The sequence below is a fragment of the Ambystoma mexicanum genome, chromosome 1p, assembly GCF_040938575.1.
Source record: "Ambystoma mexicanum isolate Mex_15411 chromosome 1p, UKY_AmexF1_1, whole genome shotgun sequence".
Taxonomy (NCBI): domain Eukaryota; kingdom Metazoa; phylum Chordata; class Amphibia; order Caudata; family Ambystomatidae; genus Ambystoma; species Ambystoma mexicanum.
Genome location: NC_090921.1, coordinates 1,016,512,284 through 1,016,536,278, shown reverse-complemented (window position 1 = coordinate 1,016,536,278; position 23,995 = coordinate 1,016,512,284). Strand labels below are relative to the sequence as shown.

General features: G+C 47.3%; 1 protein-coding gene across 4 annotated transcripts in view; it reads right to left on the bottom strand.

Moving 5' to 3' along the window:
- The window catches only part of TSNAXIP1 (translin associated factor X interacting protein 1), a 1,023,806-nt gene that overhangs the window by 273,342 nt on the left and 726,469 nt on the right, over positions 1 to 23,995 (bottom strand). For all 4 annotated transcript variants that reach the window (XM_069655260.1, XM_069655269.1, XM_069655286.1 and 1 more), the window contains one exon: positions 8,280 to 8,439. In XM_069655260.1, coding sequence (XP_069511361.1) covers positions 8,280 to 8,439 — 160 coding nt within the window. The remainder of the gene's footprint in view (positions 1 to 8,279; positions 8,440 to 23,995) is intronic.

The following is a 23,995-nucleotide window of genomic DNA, read 5'->3' as shown; positions in this document are numbered from 1 at the left end:
TCTGGCTTGTGCGTGTCGCCTACTCTCTTCAGCATATTTATTCTCCCTTTGTTTGAACAACTGGATGAAGCAAGCATTATATATGAAAATTATGCTGGCGACACACAGTGTCTTGTCCCCCTTACAGTGAATAACATCACTGACACTAACACTCTGAACTCGACCTACAAACCTTTCCAAATATGGATGCAAGCTAATAAGCGTGCACTCAACTACTCCAACTCAGAACTCATGGTGTTGGGCACTACAACACAGCTGCATAAACTTAGTCTAGAATATCACCTATTTAAAGTTGCAGGCTGTAGTATTCCTACTCAGTCTAAGGGTAAGATGATGAGGGTCACGTTGGACCAAGAAATGTCCATGAAAGGACACGTTAACAGTCTTGTCTCCAGTACTTCATATCACCTGAAACTGCTTGCCCAGTTACGCCCATTCCTTATTAACACTAATTGCGCCACCATTGCACGTGGCATCACTGGGGCAAAACTGGACTATTTTTCCAGCCGATTGCTTGGCATCTCCAAATATGAACTGACCCGCTTGCAGGTTATCCAAAACAATGCTGTCTGCATTGTTGAGGGATTACATAGAACAGACCATGTCACTGTGGCCAGGAGAGCCTTACATTGGCTCCCTGTCTGCAGCAGGATCACTTTTCGTATGCACTGCATTATGTACAAATGCTTATATGAGCAGGGGCCTAAGTATTTGTCTAAATGCATCTCGTTGCAGCTGGTCCGTAGAATGCTGAGGTCTAATAATACCTGCCTTCTGGAGTACCAAGGACCAGACTCTCTTACATGGCTCAGAGATCATTCCCTCATGCAGCTCCTAGGATCTGGAATGCTCTTCCATTGGATCTGAGAACATGTCCTTCGCTCGTTAACTTCAAGTGGGGGCTGAAACTGTTCTGTTCTCCTGAACTCTGGTGATATCTTTTTCCTGATCGGACTCTTGATCGTTTCTTGTTGTATGTTGCGCCATTGTGCACTTGGGCCATTGTTATGTGCTATACAAATAAAAAGTGTGGGCGTGTACAACTTTCTTATAAGGGCTGTACACTAGATTCTTGTTCTTGTCCCCAGAGGGGGAGTTCCTCCCCATGAGATCTTCCCGCTGTGTACCATCCCCAGCAGTCTCACCTTCCTGGTCTCATGGGAAAGGGGGCGGGGGTTTCCCCTCGAGGAGAAGTGACGACATCTATGGAATCATCACAATACACTCACTGTAGGTTTTAAGATAACAGATTCCATAGGCTCCTGTAGCACAACATGTCCATATATAATTAAGCCTAGTTAGGGAAGTAACTATCCAGTTAGCACAGTCAGATCAGTTAGCCGAGTTAGGCCACTTTTACATACAGTATACTGTCACTGCTGAGGCATCAAGAGATGACGCAAAATCAAGAACTAAAGTTTAAGTGAAATAACTACAAGCAACAGAGAAAAGGGGATTGGCTTTAACTAAGGTCAATTGTTGGGATTTAGATAAACCAATTAGTCAGGCTTCTCTATAGGACTGTGGTCCTCAGTCCTACCCTTTCTCCTTTAGACTCTGCCTTCTTAGTGCACAAAAGACACTCATAGTCCTGGGGCTTTAGGTGCATTGCACTTCTTTCATGACTTGATGTGAATGGCAATGCAAGCAAAACCTGGCAGCAACAACCCTAGTGCCTTGGGTCATCCAGACAGACTAGGCAACAGAGTCTGGGATCTTTTAAAGATCACATTGGCCCTGGAGTTGTTAGGCTACACCTCTTTCCTAAGATCATCAGGACTTTCCTGGGTGATACTCCTTGACAAACTGAGGAGTCTCTCCTACAACTCAAGTCCCAAGACACCCTCTAATGTGGCCCTAATTCTTGGCCCCCTCCTCCTCCTTAGCTCTTCCCCCTTTATCCTTTCTGGTCTTTCCCCTGCACTCCACATCCTGCTGCTCCCTCTTTCACTCCTCCTCGAAATCCCGACACGCCATCACCTGCTCCTCATCAAACTGCTGCTACTCCGTCACTCCCTTTCTCGCTCTCTCAGGCTTGCTTTCTTCCTTCCACTCCCATGTCGACTTTCTCTCGGCCTCCTGATGCCTCAGCCTTTTTCTATTCTCCTGCCTACATTTAATAATCCTTACCTCCTCCTTTAACCTCATATATTAAGGTATTCTTTTCTCCAATCTCAAATCTTTCTGCTACTCCTTAATCATTGTAACCTCCTTCCTCCTTGACAATCTTTGTTCCTCATCTCCTCAATTCACCTCTCCGCCGCCTCTATACTTTGTCTTCTATCATTCTTCTCAATTCTCCTCTCCATAGCTACTTGTTGGTCTTCTCCCCACTTCATCCTCAGTCCACCTCTTCATCCCATCTCTCTTTGGTCCTTTCCCTTCGTCCTCTTCAATTCTTCCCTCTATATTCTCGCTCTTTGGTCTTATCCCCCCACCTCACTACTCACCTCCACCTGCTCAATTTCCCACTCAGCCTCCGCCAACTCTGCCCCTCACTCGCTCACCTCTCCTCCACAACACAAATTATTAAACCACTGCAATTGTGGGTGCCCCTAACACGAATTGAACGCTCGTCAACATTGTCAGACACTGCGCCAGGCCTACCCCAGACACTGAGGTCCTGGCTTTGCAGGAGAAATGCAATAGCATTAACAGCTTCTTCCTTGATAAAATTGCCAAAATCAGGGAGTTTATCAACTCTGCTAAGGCCTCCAAGGAGCCACTCCGACCCTGCACCGGGAACTCCCCCCGCTTGGTCAGACCTAACCCCTCTCACCATTAAGGACCTCTCCGACAGCCCTGCATCCATCAAACCCACGTCCTACTCGGATAATCTCCTACCAGCCACCATCATCAAACAGCTCAAAGGCTGCGCCCTCAACACACTCCTTAATATCGTCAATGCCTCTCTCGCTGAAGGCTTCTTCCCAGACTCTTTAAAAACAGGGCTGATTTGCCCCCTCTTGAACAAACCCTCACTGAACCCTGACAACCTAGCAAACTACAGACCCATTACGAGCCAATCAATTGCTGGCCAAAATCAATGAACTAGGCCTCCTCCGTGACTACCAATCAAGGTTCTGCACCAAATGTAGCACGGAAACTGACACAATTCAGGTGATAGATGAGGTACTACATGTTACGGACAGAGGAGACTCTTGCCTCCTCATCCTCCTAAACCTTTCAGCAGCGTTCGACACAGTTGACCACCCCATGCTCATCTCGATCCTCGCCACCAGAATGGGCCTCACAGGAAAAGTCCTTGACTGGGTCTCCTCATACATTGCCAACGGATTCCAAGCCGTGCAATGGGGCAGTTGAGGTCCAAAAGCCTACTGGTATCTTGTGGCGTGCCGCAGGGCTGCACTCTCTCACCCATTATTTTCAACCTTTATATGGAGCCCCTGGGAAACCTCTTAAATGACCTTAGCATCTCCATCCACCAGTACACGGATGACATGCAGCTGTACCTCAAGGTTACTAGCCCTCAAGACATCTCTCGTCCCTGTTGCCGCTTGGATACCATCCAAACCTTGATGTCATCCGCCTACCTAAAACTCAACCCGCCTAAAACCTAGTCCTTATGGCCTCCCCCTTCCAAACAACAGATAGTACAAAACTGGCTCGACTGAGCCAAATCCCTAGGCTTCATTGTCGATAGCGGTCTCTTGATCCAAAAACATGTGGCCAAGAAAGTCCAAACCGCCTGAGCTCCAAATCTCCACACTTAGGAAAATCAAACCCTTCATCCACCCGCTAACTTCCATACAGTAGTCTACGCACTGGTCATCTCACAAATCGACGGGGGTAATGCCCTCCTCGCCAGGCTCCCAGCCACGTACCTGTCTCCCCTCAAAGCTGCCCACCACGGCGCAGCCCGTCTTATTGCGAGTTCCCGTAAATTCGACCACATAACCCCCATCCTACATGATCTCCACTGGCTCCCCATCCCACCAAGGATTCTCTTTAAAACCGTGTGCATCACATACAAAGCGGTCTCCAACAGAACCCCATCTTACCTGTTAGCCAAACTCCGTATCTCAGGAGAATCCCGCACCTCCAGTAGCTCGACCATCAAAAGGTTAGAGTCTAGGCTTACCCGTAAGGAAAGGACCAGAAAGCAGTTCTTCTGCTATTCCCCATCCTGCTGGAACTCACTCCCCTCGGAGGCTCGTACTGCTCCATTCTATCATACAGTTCCACCAATTTGTGAAGACATGACTCTTTTCATCGCTTCCTCTCCCAGGACTGAAACCCTGACAATCCCACCCAGTCCTGTGTTACTGTTAAAAACGCTAGCTCTCCACGTTAACCTCTAGCTTCTCCTGAACTCTGTAAAGTGCTCTGCTGCCTACGGGCCAGGTTCGCTCTATAAACACTAAAATAAATAAAAATAAATAATCTAAATTACCTGGTATACTCGCTTGCCAGGAATCGTTAAATAACTTCACTTTCCTGGTGTACTTGCCGGCCTGGGCTTCTCTTAATTGATTCACAGTTCCTTGGTTATACAAAAATGGATTTTACTGTGTGTTACTTGGTATATTTGCCTAAGGCAGCACTTGTTCGAACTTCTCCCCCACACTGGCACCTCATGCCCATGTATTGGGTTGGGATTTCTCTTGGAACAGTGTCTTGTCTGCATAAAAGCATTCTAATTACGTTCCTTCCAGTTTTGGCACTCTCCCGCCAAAACCATCAAGGATAACCAGACTCTCAGGGCTACATTCATTCCACCCTTCTGGTTCCCCGATCACTCTCTCAGCCCACAGGTATTTGCCTTGCTGTATCCTGTTGTCAGGTGTCTTTCCCCTACTTGGCTTTTGGAGCTATTAGGCTCATGGTTTTTGAACGGAGCTCCCTCTGGCCTCTTAGTCTTGGTTGTCTCGTCGTGATGCCACCTGCCCCACGGATTGGGGATCTTGTTAGCAGAGGTTCCCCTTCGTCTCGGTATGGTGCAAACTGTATCGTCCACCCGTGGTTTTCAGAGCTCTTGGGCTTCTGACGATGAAAGCTTGGCGTCCCATTCCCTGGTTTCTCTTCATGATGCCGCCCACACCATGGAGTGGGTATCTTGTTTGCAGAGGTTACCCTTCCTCGTGGTACAGTGCCGACTGCACCATGTACCGTCCCTGAGTTATCTGCTGTTTTACGCTCCAACTTCCAGTACCTCCAATTCTCTGGGCTGTCTGACCGGTCAAGCCTGCTTGAGTAGACTTTCCCTCGCTCTGCCTCTGGTCGCTTGCCGTCAAGTCTCTAGCCCTTCCGGGGACATTGTCTATGCCGTTCAAACAGCTTCCTTCGTCCTTCGAGTCCAGGCTTTACCACTGTCATTCCCTGTATAGGGAAAATCCCTTCCCTTCTGCCTCACAGTATGTTGCTCTCTGACTGTTTGTTTAAACCCCCACCTCCACACAGGAAGATGGTTTAGACCAATCAATGTTTGAGAAACTAGACCGCTCAGTTTGGTTTACAGTCCGATTCCTGTTGATCCTCATCTCCGTCCCAGTTGTATGTGCATCGCTAAGTGTTATGTGGTTAGCAAAGTCAATGGGACTGAGTGGTAAGGCTTCACAAAAGGCCATTCTTGTATGGGGAATAGAGGGGTTATCCCTTAAGAGAAAATTGGGATACTGCGTCTGATCTTACGATACCATCTCTTCCCCGGGAGGGTCATCACCTCCATGCAATCCTCCCACATATATCCACCCCCAGGGTCAGGATCCGGCAGCTTCAGCCTTTCACTGGCCACATGGGAGGAGGTCAACGCCGGGAAAACGGCGAGTAGTCCTTTAGATTCATCAAAGATCCCTCTTGCATGGGTGAAACCGGGAAGGGAGTGCCTATGCGAGGCACCCTTATGAATAACTCTTTACTTACCTTGTTCTTGGACAAATTCTTCAATGTTCCATGGTGGAGGCACTGCAAAGGCCTCTTGCTTATCATGCTTGCCTGCAGAGAAGAAACCAAAATAAAAGGATCCGCACTTGTCACAAGAGTGCCACTTATGTGAAAGTCCCAAGACAAACAGGCAAAGGCTATGCAGGTCATCAGAGGAATACCTCTGAAGATAACCAGCACAGACTTTGAGCCTGTTGGGCAGGAGACATGGGTGATTTGTCTTAATTTAGGTGTGATGAGGAGCATCTGCAGTGCAAAGCCTCATCCCATCAGACACATAGAGATGGACAGAGGGTTGGGTGGAGATGCCACGTGGGAGCGTGGCTGGGGGTTGCTGAGCTGATGCTTTTGCTTTGCAACAGGCACTGGTCCCATCCCTGTTCTGTGGGAAGTCCCAAGATTATGGAGGAAAGGGGACAGGACATAAGAATAACACTATTAGTTCATCCCAATATTTTGTCCCTTTAATGAACTGTATTTATCTTCCCTCTAGTAGACCCCTTTAAACCTGTTTGACCTCCGCTAAGTGCTGGAAGGTGTACTCTTAACTTAGATGTTAGCTTTGTCTTTTCAGATAGAGATCTTTTTCTTACACAATTTGCGAGTAATTCCCAACACTAATTATCCCCAACTAAATCTATGCTGGAAGTCTCCTTCATCTACTCTTGAAAAGAACAATTGTTCATTTAAAATTATTGTACAGCGCTTTTTCTGTCTCTTCTTTTTCTTGTAACTTTTCATTTGAAATTGCTTTAACTTCTGTAGTTTCAGAATTGCTCTCTTTCATTTCTGTACGGTAAGCTTTTCTTCGAAAGGCAGCAGTTTTCAACAAATGTCTCAGCAATATTTACACATCAAATTGACATGCCGGGTCTACTTAAAGCGCTAAATGATTTTAGTTAATATCATTAAATCCAGTTTTTCGCAATAGACGGCTGCGCTCCCACCTGACATCTTTTTTGTTGACTGCAGCTACTTATCTGCTACAGTGTTTTCTTCAGAGTTTGCTTTTTCAAGATTTTCACTGGATTCTCTAGGATTTTGGGTCTAACTTGAGGAACTAAAGAAAGCACAACCTGCCTAGTGCAAAACCCGGATGAAAGGCAGTTTTCGAATTCTTTGAGCGTTCCTTGAAGACAGTCGTCGTTCTCTCCAACCAATACGGTTCTCTCACTGTTCAGCCATTTTGGCTTTGGACTACTGATTGACTTTAGTTAAGGAAAATACTATACATCACTTTACTCTACTAAAACATCCCCCAAACTTGTGCACAACTACTGGCCACCTCCAATACATGACAATAACTGGGTGAGATGAAAGCAGTACCAGGAAGGGGGGGGACCACAACAGGAGGAGGTTGTAGGAGTAAGAAGGAGCGTGTCAGTCAGACAAAACAGGCAGGTTCCAGTGGGACAAGTCAGCCTTAGGCAGGACCAGATAGTGGGAAGAGGGAAAAGGTGAGGTGGGGGGGAGGGAAGGGTGAGGAGTAGCAAAGCAGGAAGGACCCAAAGTCAGACAAACCTCCAGGAACCCCTCTACAATCCTTCCTTTTGTCAATGTCAGTTGGCCTGTTTGCAGAGAAGAATTCTTGTGAAGGTGAGTCTTGGTGGGCAGTACCACTGAGAGCCTGCAACTAGATAAGGATCCTTTGGAATGCAATGCCTAGGATAAAACAAGTGGTGTAACTCCTTTAGAATTGAACTGATACAAAGGATTAGGAAGGTCCAATGCCTGGTAGATATCAGGGAATGGACAATATAAACATGGAAGGAACTCCCAAAACCCCAAGAAGAAGCCCTATCCTGACAATTAACTGTGAAAGCATTTAAAAGTGCCAAGGAAGAGTATGCTTGTCCTTTTTGCATACACTTGCATAATAGCCTGGCACTTAAGGGGCTAATAATTGTAATTGTTATTTCCCTACATAAAGAGCTTAAATGCCTGTTTGGTCGTCTTGGCTCATTTGTTGGCCTCAGAGAACTCTGTGACAATACCTGTAGTTCCACAGACCATTAAATCCATTTGGGTAATTTACCAGCGTGCAAAAAAGAATGTTTGTTATGTAAAATAATAAAATTATAAATACTTACATTCCAAGTAATAAGGAACAAAAAAGTTATATTGCAGTTATAGGAGAAGTACTGTACTTTTCTCATTGAAAGATTTTTAAGTTTTGATACTAATTTCTCAGTTCACAGCACCATCTCTGTTGTATTACTGCTGAGAAAACTTCACCTGGTGAAACACTGCTTAGTAATGCAAGAACATTTTTGTACTTAAAGGAAAAAGAAACACTATTCAACTAATCGTCTTTTGAATAGGAAGCTACATTATTGCGGTATACAGCAAACATGTCCCCCCTCACAGGAACATACCTGCGCATTTCCCCCAATGGGGTCGCGGTGTAGAGCTGCGCTCCAGCTGAGCCAAGTTGGTGCAGAACGCGTCACGTTGCTGGGAAAGCTGCTTGTTGAGGTCCAGCAGCACTTCATGCTCCTTTTTCAGCTTGTCAAAATCATTCTGCAGCACATCTGCCTACAATGGCATAACAAGAGAGAGAAGCGCCGGTAAAATCATGGACAATCACGAACAGTGTCACTGAACATGGGATATATAAGGAGACAGTAGGGTCACTGGCATGGTAACTAACGTTCACCAAGAGGAGGGAAATCTCTTCTTGGAGAGGGATTATTTGGCAAAAAGTACGTTAGGGGTAGTGGACTACCCCGCTAAGTGAACGATTTTTGCAGGAGTTTTAAAAGCAGCATCTCAACAGCAAAGTTAAAATAACTAGCCAGAGAGAGAGAAGCTGAGGCTGAGGGTCTGAGAAATGTGTTCTGTGCCGTGAACAAAGTGAGTTGGGGTAGGCAGGAGAAGCGGGAGGGAGATGCTCTAGCTAAAAAGGGACAGTCTGGGCATAAGGCCTTAAAAAATGTGAGATGCTCAGCTCCTCCAAGGCAGGCATGTTGGAAAGAGGCCCTATAGCAAGGCAGGGGTCTGCAACCTTTGGCTCCCCAGATGTTTTGGACTAGAAATCCAATTAGCCCTAGCGAGCATAGAAAATGGAGAGGGATTATGGGAGGCATAGTCAAAAACATATGGGAAGCCGCAGGTTCTAGATTCCATTGAGTAAGGGAATAGAAGTGACCCTCCACTTCAGATAGAATATTTAAACCTTTATATGCAGGGTGGGCAATGGTAGGGTATTGTTGAAAATGGTCAATGGCTGGAGAGGGTCGTCAGCGGCCCTTGGAAGACACTGCACCATAAGTGAAAGATTGGTCGAGAACATTGTGTGCATATATAAATATTCATTCAGACTTATTAAGTGGCCTTCAAGAAGGTCTAAAAATAGGCTGACAGCTTATCCTTTTGGATTAGTATAGACCAAGAGATGAGGTCCAACGTGCCTGCTGACAATGGATATAATACATGAACAGAAGCAGTCAGGAGGGGTCAGTGCTTAGATATGTTTTGTACACTGAGGTGTAACAAAGTGTTTAATGACAACGCATTTTACATTTAGACTTTTTCAAGCATCATCTATATGTAAGGCATAATGAATTCTACAGATGCGCAGAGAGGAGGGTTGGAATGTCAGAAGCAGATGAAGATCCTGAGTGTTCTTTAACCACACTTCTTTTTTACTTGGATTGCAGACATATTAGGGTCAGACCTTTTGTATGAATCATATTAGCATATGGTTGTAAAAGTATGGCAATGGGCTTGTACTTTGACAGGCTTAATCTCTAACCTTAGTCGACCTTCTGCAACCTCAATTGACCAAAGCCAACCCTGTGAAGAAAGGTTTATCTTACACATAGAGCAAGGTTCAGTGTGTTTTACTGCAGATTTTCCACCGTGGTATTATGCACTGATATTTTTAATGTGATAATGCAGGGGCAGTGCCCTTCACCATGCCCACCGCCCGCACTATATCCATACCATACTACCTCACCCAAATACTGCTCCACGCCCTGCATTTTTGTGGCAATACATTTTGGTAAAAAATGACTATGGCAAAAAACATTCAGTTAAATACTGGGTACTGAGGTCCACATTTACACACCTCAACGGCATAACTTTGCTCCTAACAAAGGACAATACTCATGTGGATAATTCCGTAACCGTCAGCCCAGCATATTGCGCACATCAAACATGTGCCGTAATGGCACACTGATGCCCCACCAAGAGGGCGACCACTGCTAGGATCAATCAGCAGACACTTTTGCATTTACGTCAGCATTTACATACTACAACTACATAACTTTGATCCGAACAAAAGACAATACTCATGTGGATAAATACAAGGAGGGTTACATTAATCAAAGAAGTAGAAGTCTTCAAAATCACAAGTGACTCATTGAATTCTAGAAGTCCGTTAGTAACTAGGGAAAGGTACAATGAGCTAAAATGTTATGGATCACTCTGAGTGGGAACTTTTCATACACTTAGCATGAGGTATGGGTAGGCTGTGGAAGCTATGGTGGGTGTGGCATGACCGCCGGCCCAGCACTTTGCGCACAATGGACATGTGCCGCAATGGGACATTGATGCTCCACCGAGAGGGCAACTACTGCTAGGACCAATCAGCAGACACTTCCGCGTTCCACATCTTCCTTAAGTATCATGGAAAGCAGAGGCGCTGTGCGTCACAAGGCTCAGGAACCGTTACTTCCGACAGCAGACATTTTGCCCTGTGCTCTCTCCCCTTTCCTAACTGTGTTTTTAGAGTCCTTTTCCCTTTGTTTCTTCTCTGTTTTTTCCCTACCCTTTGTTTGGGATCTGGCGGTTCCCTCATCTCGCGCCCATTGTATTACCTGGGCCTTGAATCCTGCCTGCAGCCACCTACTCCTGTTTATTCCGGTCATGGTTCCCTATACACTGAGAGTCCTACCAGTCCTGGTCTCTTCACTTATGTTGAAGTCCTGTTCCATATCAACAATTGCACAGTCAGTAGCTGTTCTTATGGGGGTTTTCTTCGCCTTGATTGCTTCCTTCTTGGTCCTCCTCCTGGGTACCGGTGCTATTAAGTGCCCATCATCCTGGGTACATTGTGGCTACGAGGAGGGATTAACTGTTCCTCCTCAGAATCCCCCACAAACAGTCTCAGCAATTATGTCTCCTTGCTGATAGAACCATCACATAGTTCTTTGGCTAGGTTTGTACTCAGAGGGAATCAGAAAATGTTGGAATGCTTGGTGCGTCATCCTAAATTAGAAGGGTAATCCAGACATGTACCTCTTACACTTTGTGCCCTAGAGAGACACTGCTTCACCACACTGAGGATGCCCAGCAAAGCAAAAAGGAACAGATGGAAATCCCGATTGTGAAAAAGGAGGACATAGACAACTGATTGCGCCAAAACAATGCAAATCTGAGGGGTATAACAACACAAATCCAAGACCAGAGTTTAGAGTCATATGTTCAGTCTCTTTTGCCAGATCCTGAAGCTACCACATGACATCGAGCTGATCCTGGACAGAACCCATCAGGTACAGAACGCATTCCAATAGAAAAGAGATATCATCCTGGATGCTCCGACAAGGGTCCAATTTTTTCAAGTGAAAGTAATAATGAAATCGGTACAGACACTCAGCCTGATAACCTTCAGTGAGGCAAAGATCCAAGTATTCCAGGAACTCTCAAAGATGACACTGGCCAAGAGACAGAGGCTGAATGTTGCTCATCATGGATTGGAGACAACATCAGATACAGATGGGGCCGTCCGTGCAAGCTCCTCTTCACATATGAGAATCATGAACATAGTATTACTTTGGAAGCCAAAGCTGTGGAAATGAAGGGGAGAGAACAACGGGCCAGGGGCCCATCGATGAATGCAGGAGAAGGCCTAAGAAGGGAACACTAATAGAAAAGGAAAACGTCTCCAAAGGGTCAGAGGAAACGAAGGATGGATCCTCCAACAGGAGTACCCACCTGAACCTCGGTCAAACTCTGAACTTTGGCTTTCACACAGGCTACAGGGTTACTCATGTTGAGCAAAGTTGATGGAAGCTTCAGAACGTAACTGAGGGGGTATAAGGATGTTAGACATAGGTTAGGTTCTGTTTGGGGGCATAGGGCTAGGCTCAGGGTTGCTCAAGATAACACCCCCTTATGCTGGTGATAGAGGTATTCAATGTTTTTTTACCAAAAATGGAGGGATTTACCTGGTCGGATTCTCCCTATGCTAGCGCTCAAACTTCAGTTGCTTTTTGGGAATTGATTTTTTCATATTAGTTTGCTCTAATTCCCTTGTGATTTTTTGGGGAAAATTCAGTTTTATTAAAGTTTTAGGGTTATGACATTAATAAAACAACAATACAACCATAAGAGTGAATACAAATTCAATCACAACCTTTCCCCCCTCCCACTCCCTCCCTCCTACTCCTTCCCCTCTTCCACACCATGGATCGTGGGATGATAATAACAGCAGGGGTCCAACACGATATGTTATGACACATTGCAAACAAAGGGTAGTCCACATATAAGCGCTTAAAACATAGAGCCCTACATTCCAAAATTGAGTCCTCTGCCCCAATGGGCCCCCCCAATCCTTGGGGAAGGGGGCTCCGAGACCGGTGTCCAGGTCCAGCGGTTCCTCTAAAGCGCTCCATATCCCTTAAGCTGCTTTCCCGTATTGTCAAAGAAGGGGAGCCATAGGCCCTCAATATTAGTCTTCGATTCATCAATCAGATGGATCAAGAATTCCATGTCATATATGGCGCGTAGTTTAGTAACCCACTCCCTCTCCCCGCGGGGTGAGGGGGTCTTCCATTTTTGGGCCCCACAACATCTGGCAGCGACTAACATGACCTGCAACATGTGATCATGTGTCACTTTTGAACCTCCCTCTACTTGAATGCCAAACAACATTAGCCACGGGGATAGGGTTCTTTCAATTCCATCAATCTCCTTTATCCAAGATAGGACCTCGCTCCAGTAGGTTTGTACTATGTGACATTTCCACAACACATGCGCATAGTCCCCCCCCTTTCAGTATGGCATTTCCAGCAGTGTGGATCATAGCCCTTTCTCATCCTGGCTATCCTCTGTGGGGGGTAATGCCATCTATGGATCCGTTTCAGGGCTTGGTGGCGGTATTGGGGCGCAGCAGTGGAGCGGTTGGCCTGTCTGCAGATCTTGATCCATCTCCTATCAGTGATGGGGGTATCTAGGTCTTTTTCACATTGTACCTGGGCGGGTGGGAGTTCCCGGGGGGCGGAGAACAGCAAGAGGCGTAAAGCCTCGATATCACACCTTTAGTCCCCTTATATGTGATTAGAAACTTCTTGAAGTCTGTTAACTCTCTCCTAAGAGTATCTCCCCATCTGTTTTCAGTAAGGGCCCCCTTCAATTGAAGGTATCGGAAAGGAGAGAGGTTGGTGAGACCTAGGGCCTCCTTCAGATCTCCCAGGGATATAAACGCTCCGTCCACCCAAAGCTGCCCCGCCCTGCTGAGACCCGGTTCATACCATTGTTGGAAGGCTAATGGTTCATTGATTCCATCCCATAGTGGGGAAGCCCAGATACAGCTTAGGGGCGAGGGCCACGTCGTGAGCCATCGAAGATAACCCCCCTCTTTCCATAAGGACCACAGCACCCCCAGTACTGGATGATTCAGAATTTTCTTTGGGATGCGTGCCTTGGGGCGCCACAACCATTCGTCCAATGTGACTGGGGAGAAAAGCACATTGTCCAGTGCTACCCACTGTTTCTTTGGGCCCGTCAACAGGTGATCAACCAGAATTCGCAGTTGTAACGCCTTATAGTATGTGTCTAGGTCTGGGAAGTTCACTCCACCCTCATCTTTGGGCCTTGTCAATGTATCGTAGGCGATTCTATGGAACTTTCCCGCCCAGAGATAGTGAAGGAGGGCCTGCTTAACCTCTAGAAGGAACGGCTTAGGTATCTGGGTCGGCAGCATTTGAAATAGGTACAAGAATTTAGGGAGGATCACCATTTTAATTGAATTGAGGCATGCCATCCATGAGAGGCCAGACTTCGCCCACCGTTCCAAGTCTCTCTTAATCACCGACCACAAGGTGGGTAGTTAGCGTTGAAAAGGTCAGCCAGGTCCGGCGGTATCTGGATCCCTAGGTGACAGAATCCCTCAGCTTGTTTACAGAACGGGAGGTCCTCGATGTATTGTCTCTCTACCTCATCGAGTTGTCCCGTCATAAATGCGACTGAATTCTCTAAATTTACGTTATAGCCTGCTAGGGTCCCATATCGTATCGTTCCAGGCTATTCAGTACCTCAGGGACCGATTGGGATGTTTTGGAGAGATATAAAAGCACGTCATCGGCAAACAAGCTTATTTTTCAATTAGTTTCCCCTATCTTGATACCTTTAATTTTTTCGTCCTCCCTAATCGCTATGGCCCAGGGTTCCATCACCAATGCATATATAAGGGGAGATAGCGGTCACCCCTGTCTCGGGCCCCTTGCCAGTGGAAAGGTTACTGATTTACCACCATTTACTACCACCTTTGCTGAGGGGTTAGAATAAAGGGCAGTCATCCACCCTCGCCACTTAGGCCCCATCCACAGGGACGACAAAACCCCGTCCATAAAAGACCAGCCCACCCTATCGAACGCCTTTTCCACGTCCAGGGACAGGAGAAGAGCCCCCCTCTGTTCTAACTTCCTATGAGTTTAGTATGTGTATGCTTTTGCGCATGCTATCGGCCCCCTGTCTGTTTAGCACAAAACCGACTTGGTTTGTGTGGACCAGTCGGGGGAGACACTTTTCTAGGCGTGTTGCCAGAATCCTGGTAAAGATCTTCGCATCTGTGTTCAAGAGTGAAATGGGCCTATAAGAGCCACATTCCGCCAGGTCCTTAGCAGGCTTTGATCATGGCCTGTAGGAATGTCGGTGGGATGGTTTCCGGGGTCTTAATTTGGTTAAACAGCTTGGTTAGCGGTTGTATCAGTACTGATTGATATTGTTTGAAGAAGTCAGCTGTATATCCGTCCCCCCCTGGCATCTTACCCACCTTCAACCGTTTAGCCCCCTCTACCTCTTCCTCTGATATTTCCCTTTCCAATGCCTCCCTCTCTGGTTCTGTGAGCTTGGGTAGAGGGTGATCCTCTAGATATCTTCGGATCTCATCTAGGGATTCACCATCCTGTGTAGTGTACAGCTTCTTATAAAACCCTGCAAATGAGTCGGCTATGTGTTAGGTTTTTGTTTGGATGTTGCCCACCCCATCCCTGATACCCTCCACCCGACTGCCAGCTCTATTTCCCCTCAGCCTGTGTGCCAGGAGGGTCCCAACCTTGTCTCCCTTCTAGTAATATCTCTGCTTCGTGTTTCTCATTTTTTTGACCACCTCTCCAATTAAGTCTGTGTGTAGGGCCTGTCTTTTTTCTCTCATTTCACCCAGGAGGTTTTCACGGTCTACATCACCCTTAGTGAGCTGAGCCCTCATTACCCGTAGGTCCTCGCGGAGTTTAGATTATATTAACGCTCTCTCCCGTTTCCTCCTCAAGCCCCCTGCAATAAGGAGACCCCGGAAGGTGGCCTTTGCCGCCTCCCAAACTGTGGCCATTGGCATCTCCCGTGTCGTTTGTTACAAAGAAGGCTTCTATTTCTTTCTGTAAGAATTCTTTGAACACCTGGTCTCTCATGAGGGTGTCGTTACAGTGCCACCTATATGACTTCGGGGTGCCCTGCAGTCTCCATTCCATAACGAGAAGCTCATGGTCCGACCAAGTCACAGATTCAACCGCAGGGCTTCCAATCTCCCCTCCTCCTTCCTCTGATACCAATAGTAGGTCAATTCTAGTATATGTTTGGTGCGGGGGGGGGGGGGAAGAACGTGTATCCCCTGGGAGTTTGCCAGAATTTTCACTATACATCTACCCAATAGTATTCTTGTAAGAGGTCCCTCATAGCGAGGTTGTCTTTAGTGGGCGCCTTTTGCGCCACTCCCTTAGCGGACCACCAGTCTAGTCGGGGGTCTGCGATGAGGTTAAAATCTCTGCCCAGGATCATCGCACTCCCCGCCCATTCGTCCCTTAAGTACCCTATGGATAAATCTGATCTGATCTGATCAACGTTGGGTGCATACAAAGTGGCCAATGTAACACATGCGCCCTGAGATAACCCCTTGATCCCAAGAAATCTCCCTCCGAAGCCCCTTTTCGTCCCTACCTCGGTTAGATGCATTGATTTTCCAAGGAGAATACCCACTCCCTCCGTCTTGGAGGATTTGTGTGAGGCACAAAAGATCTTTCCTATCTCCTTTCCTTTTATCGTCCACTCTGCCCCCTTCCTGTAGTGTGTTTCTTGTAAGAAAGGGACTAGCAGTTTGTGTTAACGCAACATATTGCTTGTGAGAGAACACTTGTTCTGTGAATTTAGGCCCTTTACGGTGAGTGTGCCAATCCGACCTTCAACCATGATCGCTGCTACCCTTGTCCTGTAAAGTTCCAGTTTGGTCCCCCGGTACCATCTCTTCGCTTGACCCGCAGCTCCATGGCATGGTGTCCCCATTACCCTTGTCCCTCCCCCACCCCCTTCCTTGTTCCCAGTCTCCCTTACCCATTTTGTAAGGCGTTCGTCTCCGTCACCCAACACACGTCGGAGTTATTCAACGAACCACCAGGGTTACTACCCTGGCCCCGAGAGAATCGGTGATATGGAACGTTCCCCCCATCTTCCATTCAAGAACATATCCCGATTTTGGCTGACATCGGAGTCCCAGTGATGGTCTCCCGACGATGTTCCCCTCCATATGCCCACAACATGCAATATGCCCCCCCAACTGTGAGCGTCTCCGCATATTGGCATTTGGTGTGAGTCGGAGAAAGTCTCTCCAGTCTTAGAGGCTGAGTGCAAAGTCCACAATATACACCACTTCTCAAGCCTCTCATCGGGTGCTCCACAAACTTCCCATTAAACAAACAACCCCGCCAACTGTGGCAACACCTAAAGGCAACATGTGATTCCCCCAGTTTAAAAAACCTTCTGACGGGTCGTGTATGCGACTTCATTACAGAGATTAACCTTGTGGCATTTCCATTATGATCATGGCGGTCCACCGCGGCCCGCTGGAGGATGTCTAGTTTTATGGAACTTCCGGGTGCCTTTCATCTTGTGCTTCCCCTGAGTTAGGTCAGGGCCCTGTGGGGCTCGGCTGGGGCCCCCGTCAGTCCCACCCTAGCCTCTGGAAGTTCCTGGGGGGGCCCCAACCAACTCATCAATGGCTCTTTGGATGTCTTTCGTCACGAGTTGGTGCCTCTCGCCTTGCCATTCAAAATCTAGGTAGAATGGGTGTCCCCAGCGATATCGGACCCCCTTCTCCTGTAACCATCTGGCGATTGCCACACATTTTTTCCTCATCTGCAGTGTAAGAGCAGACAGATCTTGGTAGAGTGACACCCTGGAGTTGCCATATTGTATGTCTCTCAGGGTCCTTGCCCTCTCCAGTATCCTTGCTTTATCTCTGTAGTAGTGGAATCTCGCCAGCACTGAGCGTGGACCCCTTCCGCCTCCACCCGCCCGATGGACCCTGTCAATCAGGACTGTCTCCCCAGAGTCAGATCCTAAAACAATCCTGATGATATCTTGTACCTTGCCCTCCAAGCCCGCCTGCGTCTCCCCCTCCAACTCCACCAGGCCGAAGAGCCGCAGGTTGATTCTCCGTTCGCGGTTTTCCATGTTGTCGACCTTGAGACGGAGTTCTCCCTCTTGGCGCTGCATCTCTCTGAACCTCGCCTCCATCTGTGTCTCCAGGAGGTCGGTGGACACTTGGTTATTTTCCACCCCCTCCATTCGGTCCTCCAGCGTGGAGACCTTGGCTGTGAGGTCGGCCAGCTTGGCTCCCATGTCTGTTCTCATCCCCCTAATTTCGTTGAGGATCGTCTGAATGTTGTTCTGCATGGTGTTCATGTCAGGAGCCGGGGTGGAAGAGGCTCCGGTCTCCATCTCTAGGTCTCCAGGTGTGAATTGGTATTTCGGTAGGGTTTCTTTCTAACTCATGGGACGCTTTCCCCCCTAGATCTCTGTGGCTTCTTGATGCACCCAGTGGTGTCTCCCAGTGACCAATGCCTGCCCCCTCACCTCTGCTCCGTGTGATATTTTACGTGGTAGGCAAATCTTTCTGATTTATTTCACATGCTCAGGATTCCCACAAACAACAGGACCCAATTTTTCGATCGCCGCTGAATTCTGCCACCTCAGTTCTCCAGGCTTTGTCACCAACGATGCCTTGAGGTCAGGTCTGCACCCGAGAGGTGCTCTGATGTCTTCTATGCAAGTCTATTTGGGGCCCCAGGAGGTTCCTCTGCTTACATCCCTGAGTTCGGTGTCAGGAATCTCCTCTAATTATGGCACTCCCCTGCCTGTGCCTCCCAAGTGTGATAAGGAGGGGCAGTGACCCTGGGACGTGGCTTGCGTCACCTTTCCTGCTATTTATTGGTACTCACAGTTGGCCACCATGAGTGTGCAGGCCCGGTTGCAGGTCCGCCGGGATGGTGGTCCCCCGGGTGCTCACTCAAGTCCAGCAGTCTGTGATGGTATCCAGGGCTGTTTCCCAGGAGCGGGGTGGGGCGGTGGAGGGGGGACCCCAATCACCAGGGCTTAACTAGTGCCCCCTCACTGGGGAGGCAGGCTCCTATACCCCCTGCGCCCCGTGGGCACACACCTACAACTACTCTCCTTATGGGGCTTAAGCGGGCGAGGGGGAGCCCGGGCGCGCTCCCACGTCGGCCCAGGCCTGCAGGAAAGTCCGCTGGAGGAGAGTTGCAGCGGCTGCAGGGAGATCGCTGCCGTTGTGCCACAGCCCTCGGGGCCATCCCACCCGGACAGCTATGGTCCCCGGGTGTCCAGGGCGGCCCCCTCGGTTGTATTGCAGTGTGGGGCCCTGTTAGGCAGAATTCTCTCTTTAGGCTGAATTTCCTAATCTAGTGAGTCCCCCAGCAGCTTTGCTGGATTACTGGAGTTTGTTTTTTTCTCCTGCCAAGAGTGAGATTCTTTTTCTCCCACTCTTGGACATGATGTATGGTGTTCCTTTGACTGTTAATGTGTTTTATGGGCTATGGGGTCCTTTACTCCATAGGGTCTCATGTGTTTTTATTATGTGTGTTACACAGCACCCTCCGTGCAGTAACGTAACACAGGGGTGTCATAGTGACACCCCACCATAGACTCCATACCCTGGGACTGACTACTGTCTCCCAGGGCATGTAAAGTCACCATTGGCTTTACTAGTCCCAAATTATGAACAGAAACCAGTACAAACCATCATATTGTGGACGTACTGGTCGGGGCAATTCGATTTCCCCGGGGTCTGTTAGTCGAGGGGGCACGTCTACGTCCCCCCTGATCGAGTTTTGGCTGGTGGCAGTGGATACTACTTTTTATATTCGACCGCGAATATATCCCTATGGGATTTTCCCATTGTTCGAGGGTACCAACTTTAATTATTTAATTCTCATAGCCTCGAACATACCGCCGGTTTATTTATTTAATATTAATTCGCCGGTTGGTATTTTTTGCCAGGACTCGATTCTAAAATGGCGTTTGTGTTCTCTTCTGTGACTCCAACCCAAGTCGAGCCCTTTGTTCCACTTTTTGGCGGGCTTCTCCACAGAAGCCTCCAAAAGTGGTGCCACTCTGTCTGGGTACCACAGGGGGTGTGGGAGGGGGTTTAGGCACCTTGCACTGAGTTACCTTGGTAACTCAAGTCACACTCTTGTGTGATTGGCCCAAATGGTGAGCCGGCCGGCTCACCACTTAGCATGTTTGATTGACAGCTAGGCTGAGTGAATGGGGGTGTGCTGCATAAAAGCAGTGCTTTGGGGACTGGAACTTCAGAAGTCGCCACAGGACCTGAGAATCCGACGAGGGAGAAGCTGAGCCGACCTACCACGACGACACCACCGGTGGAGCCCTGCGGAACCTACTCACCACTTCCCGACGACAGAGAAGATCTCCCGGCTGGAGAGGCTTCTTCCCCTGACTGGTGGGCACAACCAGTTTACCTTCTTTTCTTCGCATCCCAGGACGTCTTGTGGTCGAATTGCCTGTGCCAAGCACCCCGGCAACCGGATAGCCACTTACCACTGGACCGCGAATAAAAGGACCGCTCCTTTTACCTGAGAACTCCGCGGCTGGTTTCTTCCCTGGCAGTGCAACGGACTCCTGTCTTCCTCCCCGACGAGATCCTCTATTCCCCCGGACGAAGCACCGACTTGCATCCGCTGCCAGGAACAACTGCCCCCGTTGGAGTATTCTCATCACTTTAAGGTACCCTGTCCGCCAGGCCTCCCTTTCTAAAGATTGCTACAAGGTAACAAATCTCTTAACCTTCTGGACTGGGCTGGCCGCCTTGACCTTCTAACTGGTCCCTTTCTTGGTCCAACTCTTTTTGAACCTTTGCAAGACTCTTGTGTACTTAAACTGTGTGACCTTGGACACATTTCGTTCTGATCCCCTTAAAGTGGATCCAGCCTTCTGAACTCTAACTTCACGGTTTTACTTGCCTTCCTCTCATGCTTTGTTCTTATGAAAGTGTTGGGATCTGTTTCAAATTATACTCTGATTTTCTCTCCCTTTTAAAACGAATTATTAAAGTGCCATCTGCGTTAAGCACTCACCGCTGTCTGAAAATAAGTGGGGCTTTACTTAAGACTTGTCTAATATTCTTCTAAGGGAGTGTATATCTTTTTAGTGACCATGTTTTTGAACTGCTTACTATTAGTGCCTGTGTGTTTTTCTAGATGTGGTTTTTAAATAAATAATGATATCTCTTTTACACCAAGCTCTGGTCAGTGTTTACTTGTTCTACCGTGTTCTTTTGACCTATTGTGAATACTCTATATACTGCCTAACTCTTCTTGAGGGAGGTCTGACTGCTCAGCCACAGCTACCAAGTGAATCTGTGTGGTACAGACTGCTACCAAGTGGGTTTACTGCCAAACACCTGTAGTCTTAAATCTTTTGCAGTGGTCCCAGAGGGAACTGCACAGGTTTCTGCCTAACAGGCCCAAGCAAGAGGAAGGGAGAGGATGGGGCCCGGGCGCGCTCCCACGACGGCCCGGGCAGGCCAGGAGATCCGCCTGCGGGGGCGAGGAGAGCAAAGCCACACTGCTGGAGTCCGTGGGTGGCGGGGGCCCGGGCGTGCCTCGGGCCGCACAGCGTCTCAGCCCGCACCTCGCCTCAATGCTGCGCCGGAGACGGTAAGCGGGTAGATCTTTTCCGCGTGGTATCCTGCGGTCAGGGTCCCCGTGGGGAGGCCCAGCTCCACCGCAGGGTGTCCTGGCAAGGATGTAGACGGCCGGGCCAGCAAGCTGGATACAGCGCAGGATTCCTCCCCTACGGGGTGACGGACCACTCTGCCTTCCCCGGCTCGCATGTATCGCCTGGCCGGTTGGGGGAGGGGAAGCACCAGACTTCTCTGTCAAATATCTCTGGGTCAGGAGCGCCTCCAAATCTTGTTCAGGTGTCTCTGGGTTCCTTGTCAGTTCCGAGATCTGATTTTCCTGGTTTGAAAGGGGATACGTTCCTTTATGCGGTGCAACTCTGTACTTATCCCGCAGCCATGTGGGGAGCTTATGGATTAGGCAGCCATCTTGCCTGCGCCCCCTGGTGGCCTCCTCCCTTGTGATTTTCATTCCCCTTTCCCATCATTTGGTGATTTATCTTAGGGGTGGAAATAGTCGGCTGCCGCGGGAAGTAGAAGCTCCTATTGCTCCCCATGATGGGGGATGATTCTAGCAGGCTTAAACTGATAACTATAAATGTCAGGGTAAAACTGACACTGATGACAGGGCTAAACCAAGTGAGTGAAGGCACTTAGACTGTACAATTGCAAAGAATAAATACCTCTTGTAACAAGAACATAGTCTGGTGTTAGATAGCTGCAGATTCTGGAACTTATGTGCTATGCCCCTGCCTAATGAATTACCAAGGTAAAGCAAACATGGAATGCCATCATCTAATGCGCTCATCTAAAAATGTCCTTACGTGTTTATTACACAGAATCCTAACTGCTGGTTGCACACCTTCAATAATGTTATGATATATTGTGTCTACAAAACCTCAATTAGTCAATATTAAGATTCTTAGTTTTTAATTGTGGGATTCAAAGTATAAGTTGCCTACACATGTTTCGACCAGCATGGTCTTTTCAAGGCAAAACTCACTTTAACAACTCTTTAAACGGGTAAGTAAAAAATAATGAAAAATGAATCCACAGCATCAAATGTAAACATATAATTCATAGAACAAAAAGTTTGTTATCAACATCAGAGAACATGCCAAACGAAGAGCGGGGCCAAAAAAAGGGGAAACAAAGGATACAGATTAGATATGCAACGTTAGGTAATATGTATGTCAACAAATCAGTAATACTCTTTTGGAAATATATAAAGCTACATTAAGACTTTAGTTCCACTCACAAACATTAGTACATGTTATTCTACAGCATCATTAGGCTTCCAATTATTAATCATCATCAGATGTTAGCCCATATGATCTTAAGCATATAATCACCATTCCATCCGGCCAAATATTCACGAGAACAGCCGCATTCTCAAATCACATGATAAATCATGCCCACACTGGGTTCTTGCTCCATTTAATTGTCTAAAAGATTGCCAATCACTTAGATTGCTGCTGAGTTAGTAGACAATAGCATTAAAACAAAGTATGTCAGTCATTCCTTAGATCTAACACGGAAGCAGCAGGTAGCAGTGACTGGTTGAAATTTTCACACAATAGTTGTCACAAATGTGGGACCTGTAGCATGTTTTTTTTTTTAATTTATTGTGACTAGACAATTTTACAAAATAGGACTCTTCTTTGCCTGGGTTGGAAAAGGAAATTAAATGTCTTAATTTCCAATTTGAGAAGTATTCTTTGGAACTTTTTCATCTAGATCGAGGCTCTGAAGGAATTTAGCTGCGGATATATTCAAGGATAAACTCTCTCCACTCATAGACCAGTTCCACCAGGCTTCTTCAGATAATGTCAAGAATTGGAGCCTGTAGGGTTGATGGTGAATTGTGTAGTCCCTGGACAGAGTGTGAGAAGATTGCGCACTGTTTCAATGGAAGTTGGATTGTCACAGAAACGACAACTATTGCACTTTGATTGTTTTCGACGGTGCAGTATTTCATTTGTTTTCATAAGAGCCCTCAAGAATGTTGTTCGAAGCCCTTTGTCGGGGATTTTTTTTTATATATTTTCTGACCTTGTTTACTTTGTGCGAGTCCCAGAAGAGGTCCGTAGATGATTTGTATTCATTGGCTCTTTCCAGGGTCACAATCCAATCCCAGATCTTCATTTTTTTCCTTGACTTTGTCTGGAATATATTCAAGCTCCCATTGAGAGCTACCGATTTTGTCTAACAGGTCGAGATGGTTTTTGGCCCAAGCTTTAAGAGTTCTGCTTTTGCCAGTAGTTCGTTCGTTGTGGAGTATCTCAAGGATTTTCGGTCTTGGATTTCGTAAAATGTTTCCCAGGAAGAGTAGTATATTCCTCTCCACAACTGATTTCGTTGATGGAAGACATAATTCTCTTCAGATTATAGCCATGGGTGTCGAAGGTGGAAGTCTCGAAACTTGCCGCCAAAATAAGCCTTCAAGTTTGGTCCACAGTGTAGATTGTAATTGGGGCATAGCGTCCGCCCGTAGGTAATTGAAGGCACAACTTTTGTTTTAAAAAAATGTATTACCGGAAGTAATGAGAATTTTCCAAATTTTCTTTCCAGAATTCCTGATTGAACAGTGAGGGTTCTGGTTTTTGCAAAAAGATGTTCTTGCATCGTCGCCTCAGTGAAACTCTGAAATCTTGACCCGCAGATAGCTGAGACTTTTGACCAGTTCCAGTTTTTCCAAATTCATGAACCACTGGAGTTTCCCATTGGATTTTATGTTGTTCTTTTCAATGATAAGTATCTTTGTTTTGCTTGGATTGAAGTCCAGGTCGTTTTTCTTGAGGTATGTTGCCAGGCTGTTTAATTGGCGCTGTAGGCCTATAGCTGTCTGATCCATGAATATTATGTCGTCAGCATAGAGGAGCCAGGTGACTTTGGCTTCCCCTTTCGTTGGTGGAAAAGAACGAATGTCGTTTTCATTGT